Source organism: Neophocaena asiaeorientalis, unplaced genomic scaffold, assembly GCF_003031525.2.
Source record: "Neophocaena asiaeorientalis asiaeorientalis breed wild unplaced genomic scaffold, Neophocaena_asiaeorientalis_V1.1 scaffold603, whole genome shotgun sequence".
In the NCBI taxonomy this organism is placed as follows: Eukaryota; Metazoa; Chordata; class Mammalia; order Artiodactyla; family Phocoenidae; genus Neophocaena; species Neophocaena asiaeorientalis.
Genome location: NW_020175662.1, coordinates 2352348 through 2379165, shown reverse-complemented (window position 1 = coordinate 2379165; position 26818 = coordinate 2352348). Strand labels below are relative to the sequence as shown.

Below are 26818 nucleotides of genomic sequence, written 5' to 3'. Positions count from 1 at the left end.
TAGCACACAATTGTTTTAGTCTTTTCAGGAAAGTAGAAGTGTGGTCATATGATGAGAGCAAGTGAGTATGGACTCAGAGCTTGAGAGCATCTCTGGGGAAGGCAGTATGATGTCCACCACCAAAATGTAACAGTATTGGGCAGCAGCCTAATGGACCCAGCTGCATTTTAAAATGATAAGTTTGCTGGGAAACCCATGGATATATTAAGGTAATTTATCTAGCAATTCCAGTAACCCAGGAGTTGGTAAGTGGTCAGGCACACGTGAGGAAATGCCAAAGGTCTTGATTTAATAGTAAATGCTGATCCGGGAGACAACTGAAGTGAAGGAGGTGTAAAATTGGGAAAACTAGAAGAGCTCCAAGGACTGGCAGTCCTGATAAAGACAAGAGCAGAGTCTGTGATTTTTCTGGTACTTTTATTCTTCTCAGAATGGTTACAGTGTGCTAGTACTAAATCCCAGGATTGAGGTAAAAGATGCTGGCTTTTCACATCTTGAAGATGAGAAAACTAGTTTCCTTATAAACTTCATTAGAAGTCACTGTTTCACCATATGTTAAACCCTCCAATTATAGGTTTTGGTATTATTTCTCTGCTACACTGTACACCGTACATCATTAATGGATTATATCTGCACATTTCCTTTCTTCCTTCTCCTCCCACTTGATAAACTTTCCCCACATGCACTCCTGAGAGTCCGTGTAACATCTCTACATTCTGTGCCAATGGTGAGATCTTTCATTGCTGGCTAGAAGCTTACCAAACGTACTGTTATTTAAGAGGAGGTTACCCGCATACCTGATCTGTTCTGCCTCTCGGCTCTGTGTCCGCAAACTCCAGAGGATCCTCGACTCTGAAGTTCAAGAATAGGAGCAGAAGAATCTTCGGTGACAGACAGAGGGGACAGTTGTCTGCTGACGCTACTGTGTGAACTGGGGCAGTTGGCTCCCGGTTTACATCGAGTAACTGATGATCTGGAGGTACCTGGGAAGAAAGAGTTCATACCAGTTTGAGAATTTCCTGAAGGAAAACAGATTTTTAAATGCCTTGGCAGTAAAATATATGGAACATTCATTGAGTTCATTTCTAATTTTAAAAAAGGGGGTCCTAAAAAGAGAATGCTATGTTGGCAAGGTCTGTGTCCCTAAGACAAAGGGTCTTTTTAGATAAATCCATTAACTGGAAATGAACATTAGAAAATGGTGTTTGGGTTGACATATCTGTTCTGAATTAGAACTGTTATCACAGTCAAGTAGTTTACCTCAAGGAAAGCAAAGTGATGATACGCTGCTTCCTCCCTTTTCTTCGTAAGGCTGACTGTTGAATTCCTAACTGGTAAGACTGCCAACAGGGTCTCCTATTAAATCCACTATACACTTTTCCATTAGATTGATCACTAAAATCCAACTTGGTTTTGTCTCTCTGCTCTGGCTAGGACTTCCAATATGTTGAATAAAAGTAGTGAGAGTGGAATGCTTTCAGCTTTTTCACTGTTGAGAATGTTAGCTGTGGGTTTGTCATATATGCCTTTTATTATGTTGAGGTAAGTTCCCTCTATGCCTACTTTCTGGAGAGTTTTTATCATAAATAGGTATTGAATTTTGTCGGAAGCTTCTTCTGCATCTATTGAGATGATCATATGGTTTTTATCCTTCAATTTGTTAATATGGTGTATCACATTGATTGATTTGCAGATATTGAAAAACCCTTGCATCCCTGGGATAAATCCCACTTGATCATGGTGTATTATCCTTTTGATGTGTTGTTGGATTTGGTTTGCTAATATTTTGTTGAGGACTTTTGCATCTATGTTTTTGCATCTGTGATATTGGCCTGCAATTTTCTTTTCTTGTTATATCTTTGTCTGGCTTTGGTATCAGGGTGATGCTGACATCACAGAATGAGTTTGGAAGTGTTCCTGCCTCTGCAAATTTTTTTGAATAATTTAAGAAAGATAGGTGTTAATTATTCTCTAAATGTTTGGTAGAATTCGCCTGTGAAGCCACCTGGTCCTGGACTTTTGTTTACTGGGAGATTTTTTTTTTTATTACTGATTCAATTTCATTACTGGTAATTAGTCTGTTTATATTTTCTATTTCTTCTTGGGTTAGACTTGGGAGATTGTACGTAATTACGAATTTCTTCTAGGTTTTCCATTTTATTTGCATATAGTTGCTCATAGCAGCTATGATCCTTTGTATTTCTGCCGTGTCCATTGTAACTTCTCCTTTTTCATTTCTGAGTTTATTGATTTGGACCCTCTCTTTTTCTTGATGAGTCTGGCTAAAGGTTTATCAATTTTGTTTATCTTTTCAAAGAAATAGCTCTTAGTTTCATTGATCTTTTCAATTTTTTAGCCTTTATTTCATTTATTTCTGCTCTGATCTTTATGATTTATTTCCTTCTACTAACGGGTTTTGTTTGTTCTTTGCTTTCTAGCTCCTTTAGGTGTAAAATTAGATCGTTTATTCGAAATGTTTTCTTTTCCTGAGGTAAACTTGTATAGCTATAAACTTTTTTCTTAGAACTTCTTTTGCCGAGTCCCATAGATTTTGAGTCATTGTGTTTTTGTTTCATTTGTCTCCAGGTATTTTTTTATTTCCTATTTGATCTCTTTAGTGATTCATTGGTTGTTTAGTAGCATATTGTTTACCTCTACATGTCAGTGTTTTTTGCAGTTTTTTTCTTGTAGTTGAATTAGAGTCTCATAGTGTTGTTGTTAGAAAAGATGGTGATATAATTTCAATTTTCTTAAATATACCGAGGCTTGATTTTGTGGCCTAGCATGTGATCTATCCTGGAGAATGTTCCATGTGCACTTGACAAGAATGTGTATTCTGCTGCTTTTGGGTGAATGTTCTCTCTCTATATGTATCTGTTAATTTCATCTGGTCTAATGTCACTTCAGGCCAGTGTTTCCTTGTTAATTTTCTGCCTGAATGATCTGTCCATTGATGTAAGTGGGGTGTTAAAGTCCCCTATTAGTATTATGTTATCGTTGATTTGTCCATTTATGTCTGTTAATATTTGTTTTTATGTATTTAGGTGCCCCTATGTTGGGTGCATATATATTTACAATTGTTATATCTTATTAGATTGATCCCTTGATCATTATGTAGTGTCCTTTTTGTCTCTTGTAACAGTCTCTACTTTAACTCTATTTTAGCTCTGTTTTGTCTGATAAAAGTATTGCTACCCTGGCTTTCTTTTGATTTCCATTGGTATGGAATACCTTTTTCCATCTCTCACTTTCAATCTGTTTATGTCTTTGGATATGAAGTGAGTTTCTTGTAGGTCTTGGTTTTGGATCCATTCAGCCACTGTATGTCTCTTTTTTTTAATAATACTTTTTTAAATTGCAATATTGCTGATTTACAGTTTGTGCCAATCTCTGCTGTACAGCAAAGTGACTCAGTTATACACATATATACATTCTTTTTAAAAAAATATTCTTTTCCATTATGGTTTACCCCAGGAGATTGGATATAGTTCCCTGTGCTATACAGTAGGACCTTGTTGTTTGTCCATTCTAAATGCAATAGTCTGTAATAGTTTGCATCTACCAACTCCAAACTCCCAGTCCATCCCTCTCCCCCTCCCCTTGGCAACCACAAGTCTGACCTCTGCCTGTGAGTCTGTTTCTGTTTTGTAGATAGGTTCATTTGTGTCACATTTTATAAGTGATTTGTGTCACTGCATATAAGTGATATCGTATGGTATTTCTTTTTCTCTTTCTGACTTACTTTACTTAGTATGATAACCTCTAGTCACGTCCATGTTGCTGCAAATGGCATTATTTTGTTCTTTTTTTATGGCTGAGTAATATCCCATTGTATATATGTACCACTTCTTCTTTATCTATTCAGCTGTAGATGGACATTTAAGTTGTCTCCAAGTTTTGGCTATTGTGAATAATGCTGCTAGAAACACAGAGGTGAATATATCTTGTTGAATTATAGTTTTGTCCAGTTACATGCCCAGGAGTGGGATTGCTGGATCATATGGTAGTTCTATTTTTGGCTTTCTGAGGAACCTCCCTACCATTTTCCATAGTGGCTGCACCAACTTACATTCCCACCAACAGTGTAGAAGGGTTCCCCTTTCTCCACACCCTCTCCAGCATTTGTTATTTGTAGACTTTTTAATGATGGCCATTCTGACCAGTGTGAGGTGGTACCTCATTGTAGTTTTGATTTGCATTTCTCCAATAATTAGTGATGTTGAGCATATTTTCATGTGCCTATTGGCCATCTATATGTCTTCTTTGGAGAAATGTCTATTAAGGTCTTCTGCTGATTTTTCGATTGGATTTTTTTTTTATTGTTGAGTTGTGTGAGCTGTTTATATATTTTGGAGATTAATCCCTTATCTGTCACATCATTTGCAAATATTTTCTCCCATTCCATAGGTTATCTTTTTGTGTTTTTGTTTTTTTTTTTATGATTTCCTTTACTGTGCAAGAGAGCTTGTAAGTTTGGTTAGGTTCCACTTTGTTGAGCATATTTTCATGTGCCTATTGGCCATCTATATGTCTTCTTTGGAGAAATGTCTATTAAGGTCTTCTGCTGATTTTTCGATTGGATTTTTTTTTTATTGTTGAGTTGTGTGAGCTGTTTATATATTTTGGAGATTAATCCCTTATCTGTCACATCATTTGCAAATATTTTCTCCCATTCCATAGGTTATCTTTTTGTGTTTTTTGTTTTTTTTTTATGATTTCCTTTACTGTGCAAGAGCTTGTAAGTTTGGTTAGGTTCCACTTGTTTATTTTTATTTCTATTGCCTTGGGAGACTAACCTAACAAAACATTGGTACAATTTATGTCAGAGAATGTTTTGCCTATGCTCTCTTCTAGGCGTTTTATGGTGTCATGTCTTATGTTTAAGTCTTTAAACCATTTTGAGTTTATTTTTGTGCATGGTGTGAGGGTATGTTCTAACTTCATTGATTTACATGAGGCCATTCAACTTTCCCAGAACCACTTGCTGGAGATTGTCTTTTTCCCATTTTATATTCTTGCCTCCTTTGTTGAAGATGAATTGACTGTAGGTGTGTGGATTTATTTCTATTCTGTTCCATTGATCTATATGTCTGTTTTTGTACCAATACCACACTGTTTTGATTACTATACCTTTGTAGTATTGTCTGAAGTCTGGGGGAGTTATGCCTCCTGCTTTTTATTTTCCCCCTCAGGATTGCTTTGGCAATTCTGGGTCTTTTATGGTTCCATATAAATTTTTAGATTATTCTAGTTCTGTGAAAAATGTTATGGATAATTTGATAGGGATTGCATTAAATCTGTAGATTGTTTTGGGTAATATTGCCATTTTAATAATATTAATTCATCCAATCCAAGAGTATGGGATATCTTTCCATTTCTTTGAACCCCCTTTAATTTCCTTTGCTAATGTTTCATAGTTCTCAGCATGTAAGTCTTTCACCTCCTTGGTCAGGTTTACTTCTAGGTTTTTTTGTGTGTGTGATTTTAAAAGGAATTGTTCTTTTTTTTTTTACATTCTCTTTCTGATTTTCATTGTTAGTGTAAAGAAATGCAACCAATTTCTGAATGTTAATCTTGTATCCTGCTGCTTTGCTTAATTCATTTATCAGATCTAGTAGTTTTTGTGTGGGTCCTTAGGGTTTTCTTTATATAGTATCATTTCATCTTCATGTAGTGACAATTTTACCTCTTCCCTTCCAATCTGGATACCTTTTATTTGTCTTCTTGTTTGACTGTTGTGGCTAGGACTTCCAATACTATGTTGAACAGAAGCTGTGAGAGTGGGCATCCTTGTCTTGTTCCAGATTTTAGTGCAAAGACTTTCAGCTTTTCACTGTTGAGTATTGTATTAGCTGTGGGTTTGTCATAAATAGCTTTTATTATGTTGAGATATGTCCCCTGTATACCCACTTTGGTAAGAGTTTTTATCATGAATCGATGTTGAATTTTTTCAAGTGCTTTTTCTGCATCTATTGAGATGGTCATGTGGTTTCTTAATTTTCTTTTGTTAATGTGGTGTATTACATTGATTGATTTGTGTATGTTGAACCATCCTTGTGAACTTGGTATGAATCCCACTTGGTCATGGTGTATGATTTTTTTTATGTGTTTTTGGATTCAGTTTGCTAATACTTTGTTCAGAATTTTTGCATCTATATTCATCAAAGATATTGTCCTGTAATTTTCTTTCTTGGTGGTATCTTTGTCTGCTTTTGATATCAGGATGATCACGGCTTCATAGAATGTTTTGGGGAATGTTCCCTCCTCTTCAGTCTTTCGGAAGAGTTTGAGAAGAATTGGTAAATATAAGTTCTTTGTATGTTTGGTAGAATTCGCCTGTGAAGCCATCTGGTCCTGGACTTTTGTTTGCAGGGAGTTTTAAAAATCATTACAGATTCTATTTCACTGCTAGTGATTGGTCTGTTCAAATTATCTATTTCTTCTTGATTCAGTTTTGGTGGGCTCTGTGTTTCTAGAAGTTTGTCCATTTCTTCTAGGTTGTCAAATTTGTTGGCATATAATTGTTCATAGTATTCTCTTATTGTTTTTTGTATTTCTGCGGTTGAGACTTTTCCTTTTTCATTTCTTATTTTGCTTATTTTGGTTCTCTCTCTTTTCTTCTTGGTGAGCCTGGCCACAGGTTTGTCAATTTCTTTACCCTTTCAAAGAACCAGCTCTTGGTTTTATTGATTTTTTTCTATTTTTTAAAAAATCCCTATTTTGTTTCCTCCCTGATCTTTATTATTAACTTTCTTCTGCTGAATTTAGGTTTTGTTTGTTCTTGTTTTTCTGATTCTTTTAGGTGGTAGGTTAGGTTGTTTATTTGAGATTTTTCTTGTTTTTTTGAGGAAGGCCTGTATTGCTATTAACTTCCCTCTAAGAACTGCTTTTGATGCATCCCATAGATTTTGTATGGTTTTGTTTTCATTGTCATGTGTCTCAAGATATTTTTTAATTTTCTTTTTGATTTCCTCATTGACCTGTTGGTTTTTTAGTAGCATGTTGTTTAGTCTCCATGTAATGATTTTTTTCTCATTTCTTTTCTCTATATCTTTTGATTGGAGCATTTAGTCCATTTACATTTAAAGTAATTATTTATATGTATGTTCTTATTGCCATTTTGTTAATTGTTTCTTGGTTGTTTCTGTAGGTCTTTTTTTTTTAATTCCTTTATTCTTTTTTCTCATCTCTTGTGATTTGATGACTATCTTTAGTGTTATCTTTTTCTTTTTTGTGTGTGTATCTATTATAGATTTTTGGTTTGTGGTTACCATGAGGTTTTCATATAGCAATCTATATATATGCATGATTGTTTTAAGTTGCTGATTTCTTAATTTCAAATGCATTCCAACAACCCTGCATTTTACTCTCCTCCCCTCACAATTATTGCTTATTGTGAATATAGACGATTTTACCACTTTTGTCTTTTAACCTTCCTACTGGCTTTGTGAGGGGATGATTTCCTACCTTTACCGTGCATTTGCCTTTACTGATGAGCTTTCTCCTCACATGATTTTCATGTTTCTCACTGTGTCCTTTTTTGCTTAGAGCAATTCCTTTAACATTTCTTTTAAAGCTGGTTTGGTGGTGCTGATCTCTTTTAGCTTTTGCTTGTCTGTGAAGCTTTTGATCTCTCCATCAAATCTGAACCGAGAATCTTGCTGGGTAGAGTATTCTTGGTTGTAGGTTTTTCACTTTCATCACTTTAAAAATATTGTGCCACACCCTTCTGGCTTGCAGAGTTTCTGCTGAAAAGTCAGCTGATAACCTTGCATGAGTTCCCTTGTACATAAAGTGTTGCTTTTCTCTTGAAGCTTTTAATATTCTCTGTCTTCAATTTTTGCCATTTTATTTACAATATGTCTTGGTGTGTTCCTCTTTGGGTTAATCTTGTATGGTACTCTCTATACTTCCTGGATTTGAATGTCTGTTTCCTTTCCCAAGTTAGGGAGGTTTTCAGCTATTATCTCTTCAACTATGCTCTCAACCCCTTTCTCTCTCTCTTCTCCTTTTTGGACACCTATAATGCAAACATTAGTGCACTTGATGTTGTCCCAGAGGTCTCTAAATTGTCCTCATTTCTTTTTATTCTTTTTTCTGTTCAGCATAAGTGATTTCCACTACTCTGTCTTCCAGCTCGTTGTTCTGTTCCTCTGTATCATTTAGTCTACTGTTGATTCCTTCTAGTGTATTTTTTCATTTCAGTTATTGTATTCTTCATCTCTTTATATTTATTCTTTAATTTTTTCTAACTCTTTGTTAAAAACTTCTAACTTCTCACTCTGTGCATCCATTCTTCTCCCAATTTTTTGATCATCTTTACGATCACTATCCTGAACTCTTTCTCAGGTAGATTGCCTGTCTCCACTTCACTTAGTTCTTCTTCTGGAGTTTTATCTTGTTCCTTCATTTGGAATATGTTCCTCTGTCACCTCATTTTGCCTAACTTGCTATTTTTATTTTTATGTACCCCCTGGTAAGTTGTTCGTATTTCCTGACTTTGGAGAAGTGGCCTTCTGTAGGAGACATCCTATGAGTCCCAATAGCACACTCACCTCTTGTCACCAGAGCTATATGCTCTAGGGGTTCCTTCTATGAGGACTGTGTGGGTATTTCTTTTGTGGTGAGCTGACTACACCAGTGGTCTGGTAGGTTTATTTGGCCCTGGTATGGTTAGTTGCCAGGTCCTGCCTTGTGCAGAGGCTGTCAGCTGCTGGTTGGTGGGGTCTGATCATGAGGCAGCTGACTGCAGAACCCTGGAGGTTCCAGGGCTAGTGCTGTGTTACTGGTGGGCAGAGTCAGGATCCAGGAGAACCTGGGGCTGTTGCCCACCTACTGGTGGATGAAGCCAGGTCCTGGGGCTTGTGCCAGCCTACTGGTGGACAGAGCCATGTCCTGGGGTCTGGTTGCAGGGCCTAGGGGTCCCAGAGCAGGTGTCAGATCTCTGGTAGGTGGGCTGGTTCCTGACATGGTTGGCTGCAGGGGCTGGTATCTTGAAGCTTGTGTTGGCCTCCTAGTGGGCAGGGACCAGGCTCAGCCAGTTCCAGGGCAGGTCTAGTCCATAGACTGGGATGTTGCTGTTTTTTTTGTGGATGGTGTCTGCCTGCTGGTGGGTTCAGCTGGGTCTGAGGCTAGGACAGGCTCCTGGTGGGTGGGGCCTGGGCCCCACATGGTCCCTGGCTGGAGGCCTTCGGGGTCTTGGGTCTATTGCCTGTGCACTGGTGTGTGGGGACAGATCCTGGGCCCTCTGGTGAGGAGGGCCATGTCCAGAGGCGGCTGTGGACCCAGGGGGTCTTAAGGCAGCTTGTCTGCTGGTAGGTGGAGTTGTGTCAGTGTCCAGCTGTTTGCCCTGAGGCATCTCAGTACTGGTGCCTGCAGACTGTTGGGCTGCAGTGGGACTGGGTGCTGTGGTAATAATCTAGAAGGAAGATTCCAGAATGGTGTTACCATGTGGTAGAAGGAGCTCCCCAAAATAACTGCCGGGAGTCTATGTCCCTAGGGTGAATTGGAGTTATCTCCTGCCTCTCCAGGAGACTCTCTAGAGTTCAGAAGGTAGGTCTGACCCAAGCTCCTACCAAATTACTGCTTCTACCCTGGGTTCTAGAGCATGTGAGACTTTGTGTGAATCCCTTAAGAATAAAGTCTCTATTTCCCCCAGCCCTCTGGGACTCCCAAAATAAGCCCTGTGGCCTTCAAAGCCAAGTGCTCTGGGGGCTTGTCTTCCCAGTACAGCACCCCTGGGCTGGGGAGCCTGAAGTGGGGCTCAGACCTCTCACTCCTTTGGGAGAACCTCTGCAGCTGTAATTATTCTCCTGTTCGTGGATTGCCCACCTGGCGGTATGGGATTTGTCTATATTGCTACTCCGCCCCTCCTGCTGTCTCATTGTGGTTCCTTCTTTATATTTTTAGTTGCAGAATATTTTTTCTGGTACGTCCTGTTTTTTTTCATTGATGGATGTTCTGTTAATAACTGTGATTTTGGTGTGCCTGTGAGAAGAGAAGAGCTCAAGGTCTTCCTACTCTGCCATCTTGTGCCTCACAGTTATGTTTCTAATTGAATATTTTAAATTCAATTAAAAGAGGCTGTCTAAAATTCAGGGAACTCTCATTTATTCATGTTCTTCAAGAGGGGTGACACTCAGATACTCCAAGAGTAATTTTTAATTTATCTTTCAGGTATCTTGTATAATTTATGTTTACATGAGGTGTGCCTTCTTGTGGCATTTTGTGATTACTCAGCAGTTGTAGGTGGAAAGGAGGAAGTCCAAAAATGGGTTGAGTACCAAGTTGAGATGGGGTTGAGATAAAATATTGGCCATAGTTACTAAAAAGTTGGTAAATTACATGTAGATAGCAAGTGGTGAATTTGTAAGCCAAACTAGTGATTTCTCTTTCTTCCTCATTTTCACTGCAGTGTTATGTCCTGGCTTCTCTATCTCCTGGTCCTTATGCAATATAGCTCAAATCTCATTGCCAGCTGCCAGCTGCCAGCTGCCTCCCACTTGCTGATTCATGGAAGAGACCCGAGAATAGCTGAGCCACTGGAGGGATTTAAACCGTTGCCCTAAAAAGGCAAATTTAAACTCAGAGCCAGGCCCAGAGGCATGTTCAGAGCTTGGTCCATGAAACCGTCATCTCAGGCCCTGGAAATGAAGACACTGGCCCATGCTATATGGTCTTGTACTATCAATTAAAATAAAGCCAGCGCCGACAAAAATATTCAGAATGTCACCTGGGATACAGTCAAGGATCATAAATAAATCATATTTATATTGTATTTTATATGCCACAGTGAGTGCCTGGGTATTTCAAATTCAGTTAGTGAACAGTGTTCAGACTTTGACAGGTATTGAGGATAAACTGCATTAGGAGTGAAGGATTGGAAGTCTCCCATTAGTCACACTAGATGGTCCCCGGCCCCTTGTAAAGACATCTGCTCACCTGAGCCATTGTGTTTGGGCCACCTTGTGCCATTTTTCATAATTGTCCAGGCATAAGAATATGGTTTCTTCATCTGCACTGGTTAGGCTCTGCATGCTTCCCAAATCGATTTAACTCAACAAGTAGTTACTAAGCACCTATTCTAAGGCAGGTATTGTGTAAAGAACAGGAGTTAGACAAGTGATGAATACATGGTCCATGACTTCATGGAACTCTCGACATAGTATTAGAGTCAGACATGTAACCCATTAACTATAATGTGAACAGGAGAGCAGGAAGAAAGGGAGTGAGTGGTTTATTCAGCCTGGAGTAGGAAAGGTTCTATGGGGCTTTGAAGGATGAGCAGGACTTTGCCAGGCAGAATTTTATGCTGAGTCAGAGAAAATTGTAGAGCAAATACTCGAGTTGGAAAGTGTATGCTATGAAACTTAATGGTAAGATGCTCAACTCTAAGATCCTGAATTCTGAGTACAAAAGAGCACTGAAAATCCCATCCTTCTATCCTTGCCTGTTACTTGAAAAGGAACTTTGGTATAATTGAGATTCAGAGAGAACATCATGGTTAAGAACACAGGTTGTTTAAATCTGGGGATACCTGGTAGGAATCTGGCTCAGCCATGTATAGTTGCACAACACTGAGACAGAAGATGTCCATGTAATCTCTCTCAGCCCCAGTTTTCTCTCCTGTTCTACCCACATCTGAGGAGTGCTGTATGGATTAAATGGTCCATAAAACATACTCAAGAAATGTATACTGTTATTACTAATAATGACCAGGTAAAAAGAAATGACCATTTGTTCTATTTTATCAATCACAATGTTTGACTTCATGAAATAGAAATCCAAACTGAACTGGTTTAGCAAAAATGGGGAGTTTTTATGAGTTTAGCAATCAAAGGGTAGGATGGCCAGGGACGTTCCTAATCCTCAGGAACAGCTGGAACCCAGGGCATGGTGTAGCTGAACAGCACCCCCATTTCTCACTGCTGGATGCCAGATTCATTTCTCCTCACTTGGCTGCCACCTGCCTTCCTCTGCAGAAAACCTGGTTGTTCAAAGCCCCAGTGTTTCCAATCTCATAGCTTTAGCCTCCTGGGAAAAATCTACCTGTCCATAGTCAAAAAATCTCGAAGAAAGAACTTGTGTATTTTACTGATTCCTGGTCCAATTTCTGTCGCCAGAGAACACTGCAACAGGCTGCAGCTCCCAGGAAAGTATGGGTGGAGCTGGGCAGACAGTGCCTTGGGTTTCCACTTAGAGACTTCAAAGCAAAAAGGGCAAAGAAGAACTACAGCTGCTGAGTAAGCAAATGCCTAAACAGATGGAGGACAAGGGGTGGGGGTCTCAGATAACAACTTGAAAAGCCAAGCTGATAAAGATTGGGAAAACGTCTTTGGAAAGTAGGTGAGAGAGAAGCAAAGTGTCAGGTGAGTTTCTGTGTGACTGAGTGCAAGATGACTTGGAAGATAATGGATAGACCAGACTCTATTATTCAAACAAAGGTCCTGCCATTGACTCTTATTTCCCATCAGCACAAAACATCAATGAAACATTTGGTTCTACTAAGCCCTATGCTGAAAACAGCTACAGATCTTATCCTGAGTTGCCCCAAACTATGGTGATTACCTGAAACACCACATGTACCACAGGCACCCAAACCTAAAGAGATAATGGAAACACAGAAGGCAATTACACAATCCAGGGGAGGGGCGAGGGAGGTGGGGTGAGAGGGATAAGAGTTGCTATATGATAAGAAGCAGAATAGTATCCTGAAAAGACTTCCCTGAAAAGCAGGACACCAAGTGGCTGATAAATCACTTGACCTCTCTTTGTCTGCATTTCTTCTGCTCTGAAATTTAATAATTGGACAAACGATTTCCTAAATCCCTACAGCTTTCTCTTCTTTGATTTAAAGACTTTTCAAACAAGCACCTGAAAATCATATTTAATCATACAACAAACTTTGTCTATTTTCAACCAATTTCTTTTTTTTAGCCATTTATATTAGTCAAGGTTCCAGAAGGAAGAGATAACAAACTCAATTTAGGATAATTTATTAAAAGGTGGTCAAGATATAGGGCAGTGCTGCTAGCATCACCTGGGAGCTTGTTAAAAATGCAAATTATCAGCAGCCATCTCAGACATATGAATCAGAAATTTTGCCATGGGGGTAACTAGTAACCTGGGTTTAAGGAGCCCACCAGGCGATTCCAATGCAAGCTAAAATTTGCAAACCACTGTGGGTGAGAAACCAGAGCGGGTAGGGCAGTACCCAGGTTTAGCAGCAGCTCTTACCGCACTTGGGCCTGAAAGGACAAGGGGAGGGAGTGATTAGAAAAATCTGGAAGGAGAGGGTTGCCTGACATGAGTTATGACTTTTCATTAAGGTAGGCATTCATCTGGGGGATCCTGATAATACTCCCTTCCTTTGATATCCTATAGGGACTCCCCATTGGTTATTAAATTGAAGCCAGAGAGCAAGAAAGTCTGTTTTGTAGTCCCTAGAGTTCTACTGCCAGAGGCAGGTGTAGGAGGGGCAAAGAAGGCATCTGATATCCATGTTTCTACAATGGGATTATAATCACAAAATCAGGGGTTGGACCACATGATCTTCTAGCATTAAGCTTCTTTAATTGATGATTCCTCCAATCAGTCTCTTGCAAATTGTATTTTAAACATAAAACTACCTTTTATTAGTTTGTTTCTCTTAAATATCTGTGAAGCTGTTGTAATCACTGACAAAACATCAAAGACAGAAATGTAATCCTGAATTTTGACTTGGAATTGGTTGGAAACCCTAATTATTACTGTGACATTTTGTCTTATAAAAAGAAAGAAAACATCAGTAATTCAACAAAAGATTATGTGAAAAGCTGTATTTCAGTTTGTTGTCTCATATTCCATTGACTTCCAATGGCAGTAAATATTCTTTCTAGTAAAGGAATACTGTTATCAGCAATGGTTGGATTTTCATAGAAGACCATATGGAATTTGCCAAAATTTCTTTTTAAAAAATTTAATTATAGTTGATTTACAATATTCTGTTAGTTTCAGGTGTACAGCTTCAGATTCTTCTCCATTATAGGTTATTACAAGATGTTGAATATAGTTCCCTGTGCTACACAGTAAATCCTTATTGTTTATCTATTTTATATATAGTGGTATGTATCTGTTATTCCAGTCTCCTAATTTATCTCTTCCCTCCTTTTTCCACGTTGGTAACCATAAGTTTGTTTTCTATGTCTGTGAGTCTTTCTGTTTTGTAAATAAGCTGATTTTTATTTTTTTTTCAGATTCCACATATAAATGATACCATATTTGTCTTTCTGCCTGACTTCACTTAGTATGATAATCTCTAGGTCCATCTATGTTGCTGAAAATGGCAATATTTCATTCTTTTCACGGCTGAATAATATTCCATTGTGTGTATGTGTGTGTGTGTGTATACACACCCATATATATACCACATCTTCGTTAACGATTCATTTGTTAAAGGACTTTTTTTTAAATCTACCATATTCATTTCCTTTTTTAAAAAAGACTTATTTATTTATTTTTGGCTGCATCAGGTCTTAGCTGCGGCATTCAGGATCTTCACTGAGGCATGCGGGATCTTTCGTTGCGGTGCACAGGCTTCTCTCTGGTTGTAGCATGTGGGTTTTCTCTTCTCTAGTTGTGGCGCACAGGCTCCAGGGCACGTGGGCTCTGTAGTTGTGGTGTGCAGGTTCCAGAGTGCATGGGATCTGTAGTTTCCAGCACATGGGCTCTAATTGAGGCATGCAAGCTCAGTAGTTGTGGCAAGCGGGCTTAGTTGCCCCATGGCAGGTGGGATCTTAGTTCCCTGACCAGGGATTGAACCCACATCCCCTGCATTGTAAAGCGGATTCTTTACCACTGGACCACCAGGGAAGTCCCTGTTGATGGACATTTAGATTGCTTCCATGTCGTGGCTATTGTGAATAGCACTGTAATGAACATTGGGGTGCATGTATCTTTTTGAATTAGAGTTTTATCTTTTCCAGATACATACCCAGGAATGGGATTGCTAGATCATATTGTAACTCTATTTTTAGCTTTCAAGGAGCCTCCAGACTGTTTTCCATAGTGGTTGCACCAATTTACATTCCTACCAACAGGGTTCCCTTTTCTCCACACTCTCTCCAGAATTTATTACTTGTAGACTTTTTGATGATAGCCATTATGATTGATATGAGGTGATACCTCATTGTGGTTTTTGGTTTGCATTTTTCTAATAATTAGCAATGTTGAGCATTTTTTTTCATGTGCCTGTTGGCCATCTGGATGTATTCTTTGGAGAAGTTTATTTAGGTCTTCTGCCCATTTTTTGATTGGGTTTTTTTTTTTTTTAATTTAATTTTTTTTTGGGTTGTTTGTTTTTGATATTGAGTTGTATGAGCTGTCTGTATATCTTGGAAATTAAGCCCTTGTCAGTCATATCGTTTGCAAATATTTTCTCACAGTACATAGGTTGCCTCTTCATTTGTTTATGGTTTCCTTTGCTGTGCAAAAGCTTATAAGTTTGACTAGGTCCCATTTGTTTACTTTTGCTTTTATCTCTTTTCCCTTGGGAGACTGATCTAAGAAAATATTGCTATAATTTATGTCAAAGAATGTTTTGCCTATGTTCTTTTCTAGGAGTTTTATGGTGCTATGTCTTACATTTAGGTCTTTAAGCCATTTTGAATTTTTTTGTGTATAGTATGAGGATGCATCCTAACTTCATTGATTTACATGAAGCTGTCAAGTTTTCCCAACAGCACTTTTGAAGACTGTCTTTTCTCCATTGTATGTTCTTGTCTCCTTTGTTGAAGATTAGTAGGTGTGTGGGTTTATTTCTGAGCTCTCTATTCTGTTCCATGATCTATATATCTGTTTTTGTGCCAGTACCACACGGTTTTGATTACTGTAGCTTTGTAGTATTGTCTGAAGTCTGGGAGAGTTATACCTCCAGCTTTGTTCTTTTTCCTCAGGATTGCTTTGGCAATTCTGGGTCTTTTGTGGTTCTGTGTAAATATTAGGATTATTTGTTCTAGTTCTGTGAAAAATACCATGGGTAATTTGGTAGGGATCACATTAAATCTGTAGATTGCTTTGGGTAGTATGGCTATTTTAATAATATTAATTCTTCCAATCCACGAGCAGGGGGTATCTTTTCATCTCTTTGAATCATCTTCAGTTTCCTTTATCAATGTTTTATAGTTCTCAGCATATAGGTCTTTCACATCCTCAGTTAGGTTTATTCCTAGGTTTTTTTTTTTTTGATGCAACTTTAAACAGGATTTTTTTTTTACTCTCTCTATCTGATATTTCATGGTTAACATAAAGAAATACAGCAGATTTCTGTATATTGATCGTGTACCCTGCTACCTTGCTGAATTCATTTATTAGTTCTAATAGTTTTTTTAATTGAAGTATAGTTGATTTACAATGTGCTAATTTCTGCTGTACAGTAAAGTGACTCAGTTATACATATATATACATTCTTGTTTTTAATATTCTTTTCCATTATGGTTTATCCTAGGATATTGGATATATTTCCCTGTGCTATACAGTAGGGCCTTGTTGTTTATCCATTTTAAATGTAATAGTTTGCATCTACTAACCCCAAACTCCCAGTCCATCCCTCTCCTTCCACCCTCCCACCCCCACCCCCAGCAACCACAAGTCTGTTCTCTATGTCTGTGAGTCTGTTTCTGTTTTGTAGTTAGGTTCATTTGTGCCATATTTTAGATTCCACATATAAGTGATATCTTATGGTATTTGTCTTTCTCTTTCTGACTTACTTCACTTAGTATGATAAACTAGTTGCATCCATGTTGCTGCAAATGGCATTATCTCATTCTTTTTTATGGCTGAGTTGTATTCCATTGTATATATGTACCACATCTTCTTTATCTGTTCCTCTGTTGATGGACATTTAGGTTGTTTCCATATCTTGCTTATTGTGAACAGTGCTGCTATGAACATTTGGGTGCATGTATCTTTTTGAATTATGGCTTTCTCTGGGTATACGCCAGGTGTGGGATTGCTGGATTGTATGGTAATTCTATTTTTAGTTTTTTAAGGAACCTCTATACTGTTCTCCATATTGGCTATATCAATTCCCACCAACAGTGCAAGAGGGTTCTCTTTTCTCCACACCCTCTCCAGCATTTACTTTTTGTAGATTTTTTGATGATGGCCATTCTGACCAGTGTGAGGTGATACCTCATTGTAGTTTTGATTTGCATTTCTCTAGTAACTAGTAATGTTGAGCATCTTTTCACATAACCATCTATATGTCTTTGGAGATATGTCTATTAAGGTCTTCTGCTGATTTTTTGATTGGGTTGTTTTTGTTGTTGTGTAAGCTGTTTGTATATTTTGGAGATTAATCCCTTATCTGTCACATCATTTGCAAATATTTTCTCCCATTGCATAGATTATCTTTTCATGTTTTCTTTTTTGTGTGTGTGGTACACGGGCCTCTCACTGTTGTGGCCTCTCCCATTGCAGAGCACAGGCTCCGGATGCACAGGCTCAGCAGCCATGGCTCACGGACACAGCCACTCCACGGCATGTGGGATCTTCCTGGACCAGGGCATGAACCCGTGTCCCCTGCATCGGAAGGCAGACTCTCAACCACTGTGCAACCAGGGAAGCCCTTCTTTTTTTTTTTTAATGATTTTCTTTACTATGCAAGAGCTTGTAAGTTTGGTTAGGTCCCATTTGTTTATTTTTATTTCTATTCCCTTGGGAGACCTAAGAAAATACTGGTATGACATGTCAGAGAATGTTTTGCCTATATTCTCTTCTAGGAGTTTTATGGTGTCATGTCTTATGTTTAAGTCTTTAAACCATTTTAGGTTTATTTTTGTGCATGGTGTGAGGGTGTGTTCTAACTTCATTGATTTACATGGGACTGTCCAACTTTCCCAGCACCACTTGCTGAAGAGATTGTCTTTTTCCCATTTTATATCCTTGCCTCCTTTGTTGAAGATTAATCGACTGTAGGTGTGTGGGTTTATTTCTGGGCTTTCTATTCTGTTCCATTGATCTATATGTCTGTTTTTGTACCAGTACCACACTGTTTTGATTACTATACCTTTGTAGTATTGTCTGAAGTCTGTGGGAGTTAATGTCTCCTGTTTTACTTTTATTTTTGGAGGGATACGCAGGCCTCTCACTATTGTGACCTCTCCCATTGCGGAGCACAGGCTCTGGATGTGCAGTCTCAGTGGCCATGGCACACAGGCCCAGCCGCTCCGTGGCATATGGGATCTTCCCGGACTGGGGCACGAGCCCGTGTTCCCTGCATTGGCAGGCGGACTCTCAACCACTGCGCCACCAGGGAAGCCATGTCTCCTGCTTTTTATTTTCTTGCTCAGGATTTCTTTGGCAATTCTGGGTCTTCTATGGTTCCAAATAAATTTTTAGATTATTTGTTCTAGTTCTGTGAAAAATATTATGGATAATTTGATAGGGATCACATTAAATCTGTAGATTGTTTTGGGTAGTATTGCCATCTTAACAATATTAATTCTTCCAAGAGCATGGGATATCTTTCCATTTCTGTGAATTTCCTTTACTAATGTTTCATAGTTCTCAGCATGTAAGTCTTTCACCTTCTTGGTCAGGTTTATTCCTGGGTATTTGATTTATTTGTTTATTGGTGTGATTTTAAAAGGAATTGTTTTTTTACATTCCCTTTCTGATATTTCATTGTTAGTGTAAAGAAATGGAAACAATTTCTGAACGTTAATCTTGTATCCTGCTACTTTGCTGATTTCATTTATTAGATCTAGTAGTTTTGGGGTTTTCTATATATAGTATCACGTCATCTGCATGTAGTGACAATTTTACCTCTTCCCTTCCAATTTGGATACCTTTTATTTTTCTGGTTTGCTGTGACAGGGACTTCCAATACTATGTTGAATAGAAGTGATGAGAGTGGGCATCCTTGTCTTTTATCCTGAATGTAGCAGGAAAACTCAGCTTTTCACCATTAAGTATATTATATTGGCTGTAGGTTGTCATAAATAGCCTTTATTATGTTGAGATATGTTCCCTCTATATCCATTTTGGTGAGAGTTTTTATTATGAATTGATGCTGAATGTTATCAAACTTTTTTCTGCATCTATTGAGATGATCATGTGTTTGTTTTTTTATCTTTTCTTTTGATGTGGTGTATCACATTGATTGACTTGCATATGTGGAACCATCCTTGTGACCTTTGAGTGAATACCACTTGATCATGGTGTGTGATCCTTCTTATGTGTTGTTGGATTTGCTTTGCTAATATTTTCTTGAGGATTTTTGCATCTATAGTCTTCAAAGATATTGGCCTGTAATTTCCTTTTTCTGGTGTCTTTGTCTGGTTTTGGTATCAGGGTGATGGTGGCTTCATAGAATGCCTTTTGGAATAGTTTGAGAAGGATAGATATAAGTTCTTCCTTGTATGTTTGGTAGACTTCCCCAGTGAAGCCATCCAGTCCTGGACTTCTGTTTGCAGGGAGTTTTTTAAATTTATCATTATAGATGTTTTTCACTTCTACTGATCAGTCTGCTCAGTCTTGGCAGGCTGTATGTTTCTAGAAACTTGTCCATTTCTTCTAGGTTGTCTATTTGTTGGCATATAACTTCATAGTAATTTCTTATGATTATGTGTATTTCTGTGGTATCAGTTATTTCTCTTTCATTTCTTATTTTATTCATTTGGGTCCTCTCTCTTTTCTTCTTGGTGAGCCTGGCTAGAAGTTTGTCAATATCAGTTACACTCTTCTTAGGTAAACATTTCACCCTAGAATTATTGAAAGGGGGCAGCATGGTAGATGATTAATGCACAAGCAATATAAAAACTTTCCATTTCAATTTGTACTACCTTTTTCTTTAAAGGCTGAAACCCCCCCAGCACAGTACCATTTTTTACTTATCAAGTACTATTCACTCTCTGTATCTCTAACACTCTTGATTTATTTCATAGAGAAATATCTTTTAAAATGACCTGGCTGACCCACAAAAGGAGAAATCAACAGTAACACAATAATAGTGGGGGACTTTAACACCCCACTTACATCAATGGACAGATCATCCAGACAAAAAGTCAGTAAGGAAACACAGGCCTTAAATATAGGGAGAGCATTCCATCTAAAACAGCAAAATACACATTCTTCTCAAGTGCACATGGAACATTCTCCAGGATTGATCACATGCCACAAAATAAGCCTTGGTAAATTTAAGAAAATTGAAATCAATCATATCAAGCATCTTTTCCAGCCACAACACTATGAGATTACAAATCAACTACAAGAAAAAAACTGTAAAAAATACAAACACGTGGAGGATAAACAATATGTTACTAAACAACAAATAGATCACTAAAGAAGTCAAAGAGGAAATCAAAAAATACCTTTAGAGAAATTAAAATAAACACACAGTGATCCAAAACCTAGGGGACATAGCAAAGGCATTTGTAAGAGGGAAGTTTATAGCAAGCCTTACCTCAGGAAACAAGAAAAAATCTCAAACAACCTAACTTTATACATAAAGTAACTAGAGAATGAAAAAACCCAAAGTTAGTACAAGGAAGGAAATCATAAATATCAGAGTAGAAATAAATGAAATAGAGACAAAACAATAGAAACATCAATGAAAATAAAAGCTGGTTCTTTGAAAAGATAAACAAAATTGATAAACCTTTAGCCAGACTCATCAAGAAAAAAAGGAAGAGAGCTCAAATCAATAAAATTAGAAATGAAAAAGAGGTTACAACTGACACCACAGAAATACAAAGGATCATAAGAGACTACTACAAGCAACTACATGCCGATGAAATGAACAACGTAGAAGACCATGGACAAATTCTTAGAAAGATACAACCTTCCAAGACTGAACCTGGAAGAAATAGAAAATATAAACAGACCAATCACAAGCCTTGGAATTGAAACTGTGATTAAACACAAGCCCAGGACCAGATGGCTTCACAGGTGAAATCTATCATTTAGAGAAGAGTTAACACCTATTCTTCTGAAAGTATTCCAAAAACTTGCAGAGGAAGAAACACTCCCAAGCTCATTCTATGAAACACTCCCAAGCTCATTCTATGAGGCCACCATCACCCTGATACCAAAACCAGAGATATCACACACAAAAATTTCAGGACAATATCACTGATGAACACAGACACAAAAATCGTCAACAAAATACTACCAAACTAACTCCAACAACACATTAAAAGGATCTTACACCACGATCAAGTGGGATTTATCCTAGGGATGCAAGGATTTTTCAATATTTACAAATTAATAAGTGTGATACACCACATTAACAAACTGAAGAATAAAAACCATATGATCACCTCAATAGATGCAGAAAGAGCTTTTGACAAAATTCAAAACCGATTTATGATTTTAAAAACTCCAGAAAGTGGGCATAGAGGGAACCTACCTCAATATAATAAAGGCCATATATGACAAACCTACATTCAGCTAACATCAAACTAAATGGTGAAAAGCTGAAAGCATTTCCTCTAAGATCAGGAACAAGACAAGGATGTTCACTCTCACCACTATTATTCAACATAGTTTTGGAAGTCCTAGCCACAGAAATCAAAGAAGAAAAAGAAATAAAAGGAATCCAAATTGAAAAAGAAGTAAAACTGTCACTGTTTGCAAATGACATGATACTATACGTAGAAAATCCTAACAATGCTATCAGAAAACTACTAAAGCTCATCAATATATTTGATAAAGTTGCAGGATATGAAATTAATACACAGAAATCCGTTGCATTTTTATACACTAACAATGAACAATCAGAAAGAGAAATTAAGGAAACAATCAAGTTTACCATTGCATCAAAAAGAATAAAATACCTAGGAGACATGGAAGCAACGTAAATGTCCATCGACAGAGGAATGGATAAAGAAGATGTGGTACATATATACTATGGAATATTAGCCATAAAAAAGAATGAAATAATGCCATTTGCAGCAACACGCATTGACCCAGAGAGTGTCATAATGAGTGAAGTAAGTCAGAGAAAGACAAATATCATATGATATCGTTTATATGTGGAACCTAAAAAATGGTACAAAAGAACTTATTTACAAAACAGAGTCACAGATGTAAAGAAACAAACTTATGTATAGAGTCAAACTTATGGTTGCCAGGGATAAAGTCAGGGGGAGGGATTAATTGGGAGATTGGGATTGACATATACACACTACTATATATAAAATAGATAACTAATAAGGACCTACTGTATAGCACAGGGAAATTAACTCAATACTCTGTAATGAGTATTGAGTACCTATATGGGAAAAGAATCTAGAAAAAATCTAAAAAATAGTTGATGTATGTATATGTACAACTGATTCACTTTGCTGTACACCTGAAACTAACACAACATTGTAAACCAACTATACTCCAATAAAAATGAAAAAAAAATACCTAGGAATAAACCTACCTAAGGAGACAAGAGACCTGTAGTCTGAAAACTATAAGACACTGATGAAAGAAATTGAAGATGACACAAATGGAAAGATATACCATACTTTTGGATTGGAAGAATCAATATCATCAAAATGACTATACTACCCAAGGAAATCTACAGATTCAGTGCATTCCCTATCAAATTACCAATGGCATTTTTTCACAGAACTAGAACAAAAAAAATTTTAATTTGTATGGAAACACAAAAGACCCCAAATAGCTAAAGCAATCCTGAGGAAGAAAAATGGAGCTGGAGGAATCAGGCTTCCTGACTTCAGACTACACTACAAATCTACAGTAGTCAAGACAGTATGGTACTGGCACAAAAACAGAAATATAGGTCAATGGAACAGGATGAAAAGCCCAGAGCTAAACACACGCACCTGTGGTCACCTAATCTATGACACAGGAGGCAAGAATATACAATGGAGAAAAGATAGTCTCTTCAATAAGTGGTGCTGGGCAAACTGGACAGCCACATGTAAAAGAATGAAATTAGAACATTCTCTAACAGTATACACAAAAATAAACTCAAAATGAATCAAAGACCTAAATGTAAGGCCAGACACTATAAAACTCGTAGAGAAAAACATAGGCAGAACATTCTTTGACATAAATTGCAGCAGTATCTTTTTGGATCCACCTCCTAGAGTAATGAATACAAAAACAAGAATAAACAAAAGGGACCTAATTAAACTTGAAAGGTTTTGCATAGCAAAGGAAACAATAAAACGAAAAGACAACCCACAGAATGGGAGAAAATATTTGCAAATGAAGCAACTGACAAGGGATTAATCTCCAAAATATACAAACAGCTCATGCAGCTCAATATCAAAAAACAACCCAAACAAAAAATGGGCACAATATCTAAATCGACATTTCTCCAAGGAAGACATACAGATGGCTAAGTAGCACATGAAAAGATGCTCAACATTTCTAATTATTAGAGAAATGCAAATCAAAACTACAGTGAGGTATCACATCACACAGGTCAGAATGGCCATCATCAAAACAATCTACAAACAATAAATGCTGGAGAGGGTGTGGAAAAAAGGAAACCCTCGTATACAGTTGGTGAAAATGTAAATTGTTACAACCACTATGAAGAACAGTATGGAGGTTCCTTAAAAAACTAATACCATATGATACAGCAATCTCACTCCTGGGCATATATCCAGAGAAAACCATACTTTGAAAAGATTTATGTTCCCCAATGTTCATTGCAGCAGTATTCACAGTAGCCAAGACATGGAAACAACCTAAATGTCCATCAACAGAAATGGATAAAGAAGTGGTGGTACACATATACAGTGGAATACTATTCAGCCATAAAAAGATGAAACAATGCCATTATTATTATTATTATTTTTGTGGTACGCAGGCCTCTCCTGTTGTGGAGCACAGGCTCCGGACGCGCAGGCTCAGCGGCCATGGCTCACGGGCCCAGCCGCTCCGTGGCATGTGGGATCTTCCCAGACCGGGGCATGAACCCGTGTCCCCTGCATCGGCAGGCAGACTCTCAACCACTGCGCCACCAGGAAAGCCCTGCATTATTATTAATGGATGGACCTAGAGATGATCATACTAAGTGAAGTAAGCCAAAGACAAATATATGATATCACATATATGTGGAATCTAAAAAATTATACAAATGAAATTATTTACAAAACAGAAACAGACTCACAGACTTTGAAAACAAACTTATGGTTACCAAAGGAGAGAGTGGGGGAGGGATAAATTAGGAATTTGGGATTAACATATAGACACTACTATATATAAAATAGATAATCAACATGGACTACTATATAGCATAGGGAACTCTACTCAATATTCTGTAATAACCTATACGGAAAAAGAATCTGAAAAAGAATGGAGATATGTATAACTGAATCACTTTGCTGTACACCTGAAACTAACACACTGTAAATCAACTATACTCCAATATAAAATAAAAATTAAAAATAAATCAGCAAAAAATAAAATGACCTGGCTGTTCATTATGTTATTATTCATATTTTTTGTATGGATTATATGTTTCATACTAAATTTTTTCTGAGACTTAATTATTTTATTTGAAATCATTATCAAATGCCCATTACCTAAAAACTAGAGTTTTGAGATGTAAAGCTGAAATATTTGGGTATTTATAAATGCATATTAAAGTGACTTTTTAAAAAACCTTTTAAAAGCTAAGTCTTTGTTTACCTAAAATCTGTAATTTTTTGGAGGAAAAGACTAATAAGTGTTACATTTCTGCTATACATATCTCTAAAACAGTATTAATTCTATCTGGAATATGATTTTTCTCTGTCTGTAACTAACTTTAAAACTAAAGAGTACATCACTGCTTCCTATTTTTATGATGCAAAACTAAAAATGCCTAGCACTTACTTAACACTTTATATGTACTAAGATCTTTACATAAGATCTCCAGACATCACAACAATACTGTGGGGTGAATTTTACTATCCCCATTTTACATATGAGGAAAGTAAATCTCCATAGCCCAAGTAAGGATTAAAAATCAGATGTGTCCAGTTCCAAAGCCCATATTCTTTCCAATGTATTTTGCTGCCTTCGCATTTCAGCTGACCAGAATTGTTGAGCTCTTTCTATATGCAAGAGGTTAACAATCTTGTTGGGAAGATAAGAGAATAAATATTCACAAGAATACCTAAGAATATGAAAGGAAAATAGTTCAGTGGTACATAAAGTAAGAACAATTATTGTTCAGAGGGTGGAGAGATTAATTTCACACTGAAAAATTAGAGGATGCTTAGTAGAGGACGGTGGAGTCCAGCAGATCCTAGAGCAGGGCAGGGTTTGGATTGGAAAAGAGCCTAGAGCAGGGCAGAGTTTGGATTGGAAGAGAGCCCAGAGCAGCTTCCAGCAAAGTCAAGTGGGGATTTTGCCCTTTTAACTGTTAAGAGCAAAAGAAGTATTTTGAAAAGGGATGAAGGGTTGGAAGGAGAGTCCCATGAAGGCAAAACTTGCAGGAGAGGGCAGAATGCAAAGAATAGATAGAACCTGGAGGAAAAATGCACCTATTTGGAAAATTTTCAAGCAAAAACATGTTCTTTAAAGAGAAATGGGAAGTTCCCTTTAGTAATGTGTATTGCAGTGAGACCATTTTCCCCCTGCTAAGATCCAGGCATTCACATGGTAAAAATAGAAAGAACATCAATAATAATAGTATCTGTACATATAAACTGGTCTTAGTTAGTCTTCCTGGTCATGATCTCAGTCTTGTGCAATGCAACCACAGCACCCCTCACCCAGGGCCTGTGTTTGCCAGAAGAGCTCCATTCTTTCTTAAGCAACCCGTATACTTGTCAAGTACATGTTCTAGATTTGTATTCTAAAGAAGAGCTTGAGGTCAAGATGCCTTTCTCCTGGTTCTCCTCCCCCAAATAAAATACCATCTTTAACACTTGCTCATTTACATAATTTCTGACCCTCCAGCTCCCTACAGTACCAAGATTTTATTTCCTCAGTGCTGCCCAAGGATGATTCCCTTCCCTCAGCTGTGTCCCTAATCACACCCATATTTTATTAAGACTAAAGTTGTTTTCCTAACCTGGGTTACCTCTTATCTTGCCCACACCCAGTCTCTGACTACTCAAGCTTGTTGCTCCTTATACCTTCTTTCATCTGTAGAATTAGATTATGGGTTAGCCTTGATGATTTCTGCTGAACATTCATAGGAATCTGAAATGGATTTTAAAGTACTCCAAAGGGACCTAAGAAAGAATTTTGAATCTATGTGGCTGATCCTAGATGTGAATCAGCAGAGTATCACAAAATTGCCTTTAAAATTTTGGGGGTGATAGTCTTGGTCTTCAAAAATTTCCCAAATAATAGAAGATGTTTTTCATTGCAAAAGAACAAATAATTTTTTTAAATCTCTGAGCCCAGTTAATAACTCCCTGAATGTTTTTAATGTGGATACCTTGGCCCTCTGTCCTATTTTTAACTGCCCAGCACCCAACTCCCTTCTCATTTAGGGGGAAGCTACCCTCTCCATTACATAATCTTCGGTGGAAAAGTGCCTCATATCCCAGAGTAGAAGCTAAAGGAAAGAGATAACTCTGTCTCCCTGCCCCTGGAAATAGGGTGCAGACATGGTTTGGTTTCAGCTAATCAGATGCTCCTATCCAGAACTCTGAATCTCAGGGAAGCCAGAAAGGCTAAAGTTCCATGAGCAGCAGTGGCAGGCTGTCTGGTTAGGGTGTCGGTAGTGATGGCAACAGCAACAACATGGCAGACTGTTTTAGCTGCTTGCCTGTAAAGGTCTCTTAGTTCCTGCACATTTTCCAAGGTTCTGTGAGTCTTTCCTCCCAAGTCCACCCAGTAAATCTCCTGTTTTCTAACCAGGCATATCCAA

General features: G+C 37.7%; 1 protein-coding gene across 1 annotated transcript in view; it reads right to left on the bottom strand.

Moving 5' to 3' along the window:
* The window catches only part of SLC35F4 (solute carrier family 35 member F4), a 269905-nt gene that overhangs the window by 26103 nt on the left and 216984 nt on the right, over window positions 1-26818 (bottom strand). The window contains exon 2 of the mRNA XM_024731487.1: window positions 798-983. Within this exon, the coding sequence (XP_024587255.1) occupies window positions 798-983 (186 nt within the window). The remainder of the gene's footprint in view (window positions 1-797; window positions 984-26818) is intronic.